Genomic DNA, 10,522 nt, shown 5'->3' on the forward strand with positions numbered 1-10,522 from the left:
TTATACGAATTTTCCGACATAATGGTCGGAGAGCTGAATTTGCAAGTGATGATTTATGTCGGGTAGCGCGATACATACCATGTTAACGAAAATTCAGAGCGTTATGCGTTGCCGTTGGAGAATCAGAAAAAGCGCGATGCCCACGACACGATATCATCCTAATTGCTTCCAGGCTCTTGCGCGCGTAAATTACTTTGATTAATTGAGGCGAACTAGTGCGTGCATTTTTAATTCCACACGCCTCGCCACATAATTCACACGCGAATCGCATCTCCCGCGCCGAGTCCAAGGCGCGAAGTAGAAAGAACCGTGCGAGAGGAAAGGAGCAGTCGGAGATTATTATCGGCGGCCAACTTTTGCGCGCACAACGCAAGCGGCTCGTGCGGCTCGTCGCGGCTCCTCGTCGCTCCGGGTGCTTTGCGGCCACAAGTTTGCCACAATCAAATACAGGCACGAGAGCGAGTCTGGCCGCGAGCTATTATTTCGCCAAGTGCGAGCGCACCGCGACGGCTTGCGAATGCCTCGGGGCGATCGCGAGAAAGATCCCCCGCCCCGTCGTCGCCGCCGATTCCGTCGTCGTCGTCGACGTCGACGTCGACGTCGTAATCGCGTGCTCGCGTTTGCCGCGCAAATATCCGACTACTGTGGATAGTAAGGTAGACCCTTTCTTTTTTATCAGTCGCGTAATGAGCCGGCAGCCAAAGAGACTACGCGTTGACGAATTTAATTCGAAAGTCGGCCGATAGATTTGATAAAATATAATACGCTAAATCGAAATGATGCAAACATCGCTCTCTCTTTCCAGATAATTTCAGGGGAATCGCTGTTTACATTGAAAATGCTACCAACTAACGATATCCAACCGTAGGCTAGAGATTCTCACGCTTTGACCGATTAAAAGAGACTAAATAAATTAATGCGATGGATCGGGTATTATTAGGAGATTGGACAATTCTTGAGATTAATGGGAGCTCCTTCATGCTTTAGGACGTAATGCATTCGATATTGGTCGATCGCTGGCGACCGAGGATTTACAGTATCGCAGCATCGATATTATCGGTCGATCGATAAATAGTCGTTTAAATATCGCCGTGTAAAGAGATGAGCGCGAGTTACGGTGCAGCGCTATACACGCTGTCGTGTATCGCGAGCGTGCACACGTACACATACGTGTACGTGTATACGTACACACATATATAATAGTACGTGGCGGCGAGAAAGGGGGTAAATGAATCGGCGCGCTTTGCGCGCCGAGGCCGGGGGAAAGGCAGGCGTGCACGAAGCTTATCCGCGGAACATGCAATAGCACGCGTATTAAAAGTCGGCTAATTTAAAATCGAGCGAAGATCTGCGCGCGGGCCGCAATCGAGCCGCGAACCGTACTAGAGCTGACTCACGATTCGCCGAGAAATGGCGTAGCCGTCGGGGGATCTCGTCTAGCGGAAGGTCGTTGCCTCCCGCGCGCGCAAAAACGTTGCGAACCGCCTATAGGTCATTCTACGCGATCTCCAATTCGCGAGAGAAGTCGTCACGGAATTGTATTATTACTCCGCGAGAGAATCGTTTTATACCGATTGCGAGCTTGAAACACAAATTTTTTTTTTTACATCGAGTGAGGGGATATTTTGTAGAGAAAAATTATCCAAAATTTTGTGTATAATTTTTAATATAAAATATATAATATAAAATATACAGAGTTATTACACATATTATTACATAATTTCATACGGCTAACACATGTTTGTAAATTTGCTTACAGAATTGGTAGTGAATTTCATGGAGCGATTGATGAGGAAGCAATGTTACTATTCGCCGTTACAAGTCACGCATCGCATCTATACTTGCGTAATGGCGAAACGCAGGTAAGTACGCTCGTATTGTCGAACACGAGTCGATCGTTTGGCGTCACGTCTTCATCTGCCACGATCGATCTCGAAGGCTCATAACGGTTGAGCTTGATTAACCCTTGCACGCCTTGGAGAGTATCGCGAATAATTCTTGGCGTTTCGCGCGCACGCGCGCGCATTGACGGCCCGAGGAGCCCCGGTGCGAGAGCGCTTGCAAATGACTGAATCCCTATAAATCAGGGCTATAAATCGATAGCTCAACTTGGCGGAGCCCATTAAGCGAGCTCCGTAATAAAGCTGTATCGGTAACGTTATTGGTGTCCTCTTAATAACAACTTTGCGATCGCGACCGAATAACAGAGAGTAGCGTGAATTATGGCGTAAACTCCACCCCTTTATCTCGCCCCAGCCTCTCTACTTTGTTACATCCAGCAGGTACGAGGTGTCGCATGGATCTAGCTTAATTTCTTTGTTTGTCTCGTCAATCTGTAGCGGATAGTTTTTTTTTTTAATAATTGAAAGCTCAAAGATGCTTGCAAGAATGAAATCTCACAATTGGAAATGGACGATTTGAAAATGCGAGGTTTCCTTTTTAGAAAATTTATGCTCGGTTACGAAATTGAACGTGGAAAAACTGATCGAAAGGTAAACGCGTAATGAGATTTTGGATAAGTGCAAAATCGACGCTAAATTAATAGAGAATCAAATATGCGAGATTCTGTGTCTAAATCAGAGATGTTTTAACCGCGGGGTCACCAACCCACCTTTAGTAATCGCGAGCGATGAAGGGATGGCGAGATCTTTTTTCATTTTTCTGGAAATCGAGCGGCGGGCATGAATTATTACCGAGATCACGAATCCGCTTTCCACCCCACTTCGTTTCAGCGGTAGAAATACGAGGGTTCTATGAACCAAGCTTGTTAAAACTTCAGGCTATCCGGTTTGCACGGCGTGCAAAGCTTTGACGTTTTTCAAAAATTACATTTCGAGATACCACATTTTTTTTTACATTCCGCCTTTTACGTCTCATTTTCTAATGTTTGCTATTAAAAATGTGCTGACCGAGATTGGTTTCGCGAGAGTGAAAACTGTCACGCCATTAGACATGTCACATTTTTCTGTAAATGAAGACAAATTTGAAATAGCATTTAATCAATTAAGTATGTCGTGATTTTTTTTATCTCAGCTATTTACATATTGTAATATTTTACATATTGTAACATTTTTGTTTTAAAGTAAATAACTGATATTCAATTTTATAAATAATATAAAATATACATGTGTGATAAAGAAACGAAGGTATAGGAATAACATGTAGAAATTCTAGCTATGCTTTTTTGCGTAGATGTTTAACACATCTACTTGATTATTTCTATTTCGATAATTCTATCCTAAATTGATACTATTAAACAAAATATATATTTTTTTCTCGCTATTTTTTTAGTAGAATAAAATATAATTTTATTTTTAATAAAGATTTATAACTAAATTATTACGTGGCAAAATACTAACTTTTAGATTAAGCTTCCGAAATGACCCGAGAATAATCTGTTTATAAGCTGGAAACCAACGCAAAGAAAAGCCTTTTATTATACCAAAATTAAGACAAAGTATTACTATTTAATATCTTGTTCAAAACTCGCGCTCGTGTGATGCTTCTCGAAAATACTTTGGAATGTGCCGGGTGCGTCAAAACTGACCCGATCGTCTATTTTTAGCGATTAAATTCGAAACGACGAATCGTCGGGAGGCACGGAACCGCGGTAAAAAGGACAAGCAATATCAGATACACGCGGCAGGAATGTTCGTTCTGTACGTGGCTCGCGAAGGATATAATAATAATATCGGCACGAACGCGAACGCGGGTGGGGTATATAGTCGTCACGACGGATCACGTCGAAAGTCGTGATCCTCCGCGGCGTCCAGGGACGGCGAGATCGCGCTTGTGATCAGCTCCTCTCTCGCAGAAGGCAACTCTCCCGCAGAAGAGGATCCGCTTCTCTCCCTTCTTCTCTTTCTCTCTTTCTGTCTTGCCCGGCTCAACCTCCGCACAAAGTTCTGGTGCGTGCAATGCGAAACGTGACAGAACCCACCCGCCCTTCGTCCGCCCTCCTAACAATACCTTCGTCTCTTCTGCCGCCGCTTCTTCTTTCCCGTCTACCTCTTTACCCCGCGCGGCTCCACCTCCTGCTCTTCCTCCCCCTTCCCTCCCCCTCCCCCTCTTCCTCCTTCCTTTCTTCTTCTCTCTTAATCTCATCCTCCTCCCACCTTCACTCTCCGTTCGTTGCTTACCGCTCTCGATCCGACCTCACCTCACCCGCGATCTCTACTCCCCGCGAAATGATCCCCGAAGACATTTCAGTGGCGACTCGCGGCACCAAGGATAACCGGAATCCGTTAACGCGACGTCCAATTCTCTACTCTCCACGGTTGTATCGTGACGGCGGTTCGGAGTTATAAATCGGCGCCGAATGGCCGCGTAAAAGCAGACGCCGACGATATTAAACGCCGCGGAGACAGGATTCGAGAGCGCGGGATACTATCGAATACCGCCTTACTGACCTCTTGTTCCTCTTTTCAATTTTTACCTCCGTCTTCTTCCTCTTTCTAGCTCAATATCTGTCACTGGCCGATGACACGATAATTTATATCGAGTCGTAATACGCGAGCGTAAACAATGCTGTAAAAAAAGTCTCGTGGCTTTTCGAGTGCCGTTGCAAATCCTGCGCATCGTCTCGGAGAAAGATAGGTCTCGAGCAGTAATAATTTCCCAACAATTATTAAAAAAGCGGACAAATTAATTTAAAACGATATACGAAATAAATTTAAGACATTACATGTTAAATTTTTTTCAATTGCCAGGAACATTCAAGCAACATAGTCTTTTTACATATTTACACGTAATTCCTTTGTTATTATTCGCGTAGAGATCAGCTGTTTTTATGTGTGTCAGCAATCGCGACTCTTTTTATCAAGGAATATCAAGAGAGAGAGAGAGAGCGTAGCTGGCGTAATTATCGTATAAAAAAATGAAAATTTTACTCGAAATTATTTTTCGAAGCCGGGCTTTCAAATATTTTCATAGCCGTTACACGTTTGCGTCCTCGAAACTCGATGATGAAAAGTTATCACCGGTCAGGCCGGATGCCTGAAATCGCATTATCGTTAGGAGAATATTGGATGATAACCAATTGGCAGTTATACCGTTGGTGCCCGTGGCATTTTGAATTTATCCTCTCGACGAGAGCGCGAGAGCGCGAGAGGGCACGGGATCGACGCGCGGTCGCGTCGAAGATCGATAATTCCGCGGCACGCTGCGCGCTACGGTAAAGTAAGCGCGCCGCTCGGAAAAAAAATACGGCGGCACGTTCTCCCGCACGGGATTTCGCCGAACGATTCCGACCGTGAGATTTGGATCACCCCGTATAGTACACGAGAGCCTTACGATGGCGACCTCGCTATCTTACCTCACGATCCTGATCACGATCACGCACGCACGCCGAACCGCCCACTGCGTCCCCCCGCTGCACCCTCCCTCTCTCTCTTTCTCTCCGCTCCGTCCTCCTTCTCTAAGCCCTTCACCCCGAGAGTTCCGACTCTCTCTCGGAGCGCGAACGCACGTGCGTGCGCCTGGATAGGGAAATAATTCCGCGCGAAGCTGGCAACGCGAGCTGCGACGCGTAAATCCGCTTATCGCGAATCGCTATATTCTCCTTTGGATATTAATATATTATATAGCGTGTGTGTAAATACACCTACATCCTGTATCGCGTTCTCTTTCCTAACGGATATCGTCGAATATTTTTTGTCAGCCGATTTAGAGCGTATATATTTCTCATACTTCTACGGTATGCAACATTACGTACTCCTACATTTGATTCGATTCATTTATACCAATTTATAAATCAACCGCCTGTTGCGACTGTCACTTTGCTCGGCGACAAAAACGGGCTCGATCGTTGCGCGATATCGGCGATATATCGATCCCGGCTATCTACGCGAGTACGATCGTTATTAACGCCGGTCTCTCTCTCTCTCGCTCGCGCCCAGAACAGAACAGCGGAGAGAACGTTATTGCAACGCAACACAAAGGACATTACTCGCTCGGGCCGCCACATCGTTGCACCCACATACGTGCTTTACACGTAAGCGCGTACGCACGCGTGACCGCGGGCACGCTTCTCGCGCACGACTAACGGTGCCCGCGGACATTTTTCGATTCCGTTCCCCTCTCGGCTCGTTCTCGCCGAGAGAGCGAACGGCGCGTAGGTGGAATCGCTTCAACGAACGTCGCCGTGACCCGCCGTAACCTCGGCCGACCGCTGCCGATATCCCGGATCGACGAGCGCGATGCGAAATGCTCGATTAACAATTCGCTATAAGCGGCAGTGCTACGTTCTACGGGCCTCTCGACGCGTCTCTTTGCGATAAATTGTATGCAGAGTGATAAATCCTCGTTTCCAGATTCTAGATGTTATATGAACCTGAAATGAAAGACGAATAAAATCCTACGATTATAAAATATTCAGCGGAACAAAGAGAAAAATCTTGACGCACGTCTATTTATTTTAGAGTAAAATATTCCAAATTTTCATACTTAATGATATGCTATAAAAGTGCTTTATATTTCAAGATTATACGAGAATAAAATGCCCAATTATCTATATATTTAAATAATTAAAAGGATACATTTACATCTTGGATATTCCGAGTACTTGGGCCCTGGAGGTAAAATATATTTTATATCGTTCGCAGAAAACGAACGAAGATCTCTTCTTCTCACGTCTAAGACGAGCGAGTCGTTCCCTCGACGCTGATCGACGCCCGTGATCTGTTTCCCTAAGAACACGACGGTCTCTCGGTGGAACCGAAGCGCGGGGCACCGATATATATATATATATTGCCGCGAAGTTGTCTTTGACCCGGGTTGACCCCCAGGGACGCCCGCGTACGGAGGTCCGTATTTGCGCACCGAGACGATCCGTCGTCGTCGTCGTCGTCGTCGTCGTCTTCATCGTGTCGTCCACGTCGTTTCCGCCTTCATTCTTGCGCGCGATGTTGGTAGGTAGGTAGTTTGTAATTCTCGTTCGCTGCCTTCTCCACGGCCGAGGTCACCCGCTCATAATTGTTGTCTCGTTTTCGCCTCCGCGCTTTAGCCTGCGGACTGTTTATTCTTCTGTATTTAATTAAGCGACAACTTATGAGCGAGTGATAGATTCGATGACGTTGAGATGTTTGTCGGTGTCTTGCAAACTTTGCTATTACATCGTTATTACATCGTAAATAGAATCTATTATCTCGAGAAGAACATGCATAAAAAGAACTTTATTTAAAAAATTCATAATTGTTTTATTATAAATCTTTTGTTGATTCAAAAAAACAAGATTTATTTTCTACATTAAATACAAGTACAGAGTTTAGACATGTTGAATATCCTGCATCTTCAAGCTTGAAGCGATAATTTTATAGACAAAGAATAATCGATTTACATGATTCGTATAACAAGTAGTTGAATCGGTTGTTTACAAAATTACACGATCTATATTTTTTGAAAATTGTCGAACCTTCATTACTCTGTTAAGTATGACGTATTCTTATTTTCTCATAATATTGTATCGGTTCATTTTCTTGTACGTTCCGCGGACATGTCATGCTTTGTCCCATGACAAGTACGGTGGGATGGGGAGAGGAGGGCAGTTATAGTCTAGCGAAGGATGCCTTAGGTCGGTATAAGGCACGGTAACTGCAAAGGTACGGGTAGATCATTAGCAATGATTTGTTGTCGAGTAGGCTGCTCAATGACCCCGTCGGCTGGAGCGTGAACTCCGGGCGTGTCGAGATTCCCCCGCGCTCGATGATCTCGTGTGCCTATAACTATCGACTTCTTCGTGTCTCGATCCGACTATAATGCCCCGCGTGCGACGAATATACGAACGTTCCGAGCGTGTCTGCGATATACTTGGTGTCAATGTACACGCAAAGCTGCTATATCGGGTGAAACATTGATATCGATATTGGTACGTAAGACAAGGTATCGACGTTAATGCTTATGCAATTGGAAAGAAATTTCTTGAGACCAATAAATTTAGAAAACAAATTTTTAACGAGCTCTTTTTCAAATAATACCTTTATTGCAAAAATTCAAAATTTGCATTATTAATAAAATATTAAAAATTTCAAAGAGGATTTATGGAAATAGACTCTGCTACAGAAAATATTTTGCTCTTTGTAACGAGAATGTTTGATTAATATTTAAGAAATTATTGACATATTAAAAGTATCAAGCGGGGACTATTTAAAGTATTGATTATCGAAGCGAAAAGAAGTTTATTGATATTTCGATATATTATTGTAGCAAAGCTAGCAAGAGCTTATGTATACGTTGGCGCTTGTAATAGCGCGCCTCTAATTATTCGTTAGAAACTCGTAATGAAAATATTGCTTTGTCGTTGTAAAAATATGTCGGAGAAAAAGCTCCAGGATCGTGATTGACGGTGCATGTTTCCTGCGATTTTCCGGATTTTTCATAGTAGCTTGCTTCTCCTTCTCACGAACAGAAGCGACGCATTTACTCTAGAGGTGTTGAACTTTGTGATAACGTAAAAGAAATCTCTCTTTCGTGTACCTGTGGATAATATACTAGGCACATGTTGAAAAAACTACTATTCATAATCTGGTAATTAACTATCCGTAATTAAATACATATCACTGTTAAAGTTGTGGAAAAACATTTTAGCTGAAAAAAAATAAATTATTTTAATATCAATGTATGATAAGAGAATGGCTTTATGTGTCTCGATGAGTAAAATTTTTAGTAGAAAAATAAAAAGAATGTCTACAAAATAAATTTTCTCGCACAGAATTTTACTTCCCTTTCCCTTTTTTCTCTCTCTTTCCTTATTATTCTATCGAGATAAAATAGCAATTAAAGGAAAACATTATTTATCATTGGTAATATGTGTAAATAAATCTTATCTACAATTATTATATCATACAAATAAAAGCAACATGTATCTAAACGAGTATTTTTACAACGTTGTAAAAGTTAAAGGTAGATATAAGATATTTATAAGTAGATATAATCATACGTTCATTCGACATTATCAAATAACTCGAGGCGCTCTTATCGCATCGATATACACTGAATAGTTCCCCTATCCCTTTTACGTTGCAGATGCGAAGATAGCGCATCAAAGAGTTCCGGCGTTCAACCAATCGCGAGACGAGCGAGCAAAAGTACGAAGAATGCGGCTCCGAGTTGCGTGTTGCGGAAGCTGTTTTAATCCGTGTGCAACTATACGGTATTTAAATATTTATCTTTGCATCTCTGACAATGAGGATGGTTCCCAATCATTGTCGATGCTATTCGATTAGTTTCTCATCGTTTATTTGTAATTAGACTGATGTAAGTTCACCGTTCACAATCTTCACCGTCGTTAGAGCATGTCGAGATGCATTTGTAAAATTAGAAAAGAGAGAAAAAGAAAAAGGGAGAGAGAGAGAGAAATTTTTCCCTTACGATTAGTTACATTATGTGAAATAATAATTACATTTATTTTCCAAATAATATGAATAAAAACAATTTATACAGAATATTGCTAACATGTGTGTAGCGATTATTATTAGAATTTTATCTACATTATTGTATGTGTTATATTATAATCTGAAAAGAAATAATTATTTTTTTATCTTAACATTACACTTTTTAAAAAATAGTATGTTTTCTAAAAAAATCTATAAAAGCGAAGAAATATAATGTAACGCATTCGAATCCTTGAAATCATTTTCTACGTGAGAATCAAGTAACAGCTTAAAACAGTTTTAACATATCAATTAATTAATTTTAATGGTTTTTTTAATAAGCTACTTGTAAGCATCTAAATAAATAATTGTCATTTTATATAATAACAATTTCGCGCCATTACGAATGCTCAAAAGACATCTACAATGACATTTAGTACTCGAAAGTGTGTCATGTTTCACATATCTGTTTAAATTCATCTCATTGTTTTTTTCATCAAAGTGATTCTTTTCTCATTATAATCTCGCCATAAATTAAATCGAAATCTTAAAATTGCCACTCGAGTCTAATTTTCTTATCTTTGTTTACATTCCAAAGATTTTGTTATGCTCAGTTTGGTGACGTGTATCGTCTTCCCACTTCTACCCCTGTCTAAATTTTCCATAAACATGTCAGATCCTTCACGCTAAGCGGGCTGCGAGGACGAATTATACTCGCTCCGTATTTCTCGCGTCTTTTTATCCGAAAGTGAATTTTAAGTGCGACTGAATGTCGGGAGTGTCAAATTGAATAAGTGCGAACAGTGCATTTATTAATAGTCGCAATTACAATGTGTCTTTCAGTATTCATAAGCGGCATCCAAAGAAACAAAAGGAGTAAAAGGAGACGCAAAAAGGAGCGAAACGATGATGAGAAACGGAAAGCAGTGGGACGCAGTGGTCACGCATCGCGGCTGATGGTGAGTCAATAAGTTTATTTTACTTATTATATGATTGGCATCGCAACTATGTTATCGCGGATTATTTAGTTACAATTATGTTTGCCAGACGTCCCATAATGTTTATGGAAGAAAATAGTAAAGGAAATACCTTTTTTTGCATACTATAATATTACAATAAAATATCGTAAATATATATGTTGAGTATAACAATTG

At 41.7% G+C, this 10,522-nt stretch overlaps 1 protein-coding gene across 2 annotated transcripts in view; it reads left to right on the forward strand.

Annotated features, from left to right (window-relative positions):
- LOC145976244 (uncharacterized) overlaps positions 1–10,317 on the forward strand; it is a 73,345-nt gene extending 63,028 nt beyond the window's left edge. The window contains exons 2-4 of one of the 2 annotated variants that reach the window (XM_083107311.1): positions 1,760–1,862; positions 9,022–9,148; positions 10,212–10,317. In XM_083107311.1, coding sequence (XP_082963437.1) covers positions 1,760–1,862; positions 9,022–9,130 — 212 coding nt within the window. In that variant the 3' untranslated portion in view covers positions 9,131–9,148; positions 10,212–10,317. The remainder of the gene's footprint in view (positions 1–1,759; positions 1,863–9,021; positions 9,149–10,211) is intronic. The other variant, XM_083107309.1, reaches the window with a different exon arrangement.
- Positions 10,318–10,522: the final 205 nt, after the last annotated feature.

The sequence above is a fragment of the Camponotus vicinus genome, unplaced genomic scaffold (genome assembly GCF_025532165.1).
Source record: "Camponotus vicinus isolate PSW18456_S1 unplaced genomic scaffold, iyCamVici1.0 SCAF_8, whole genome shotgun sequence".
In the NCBI taxonomy this organism is placed as follows: Eukaryota; Metazoa; Arthropoda; class Insecta; order Hymenoptera; family Formicidae; genus Camponotus; species Camponotus vicinus.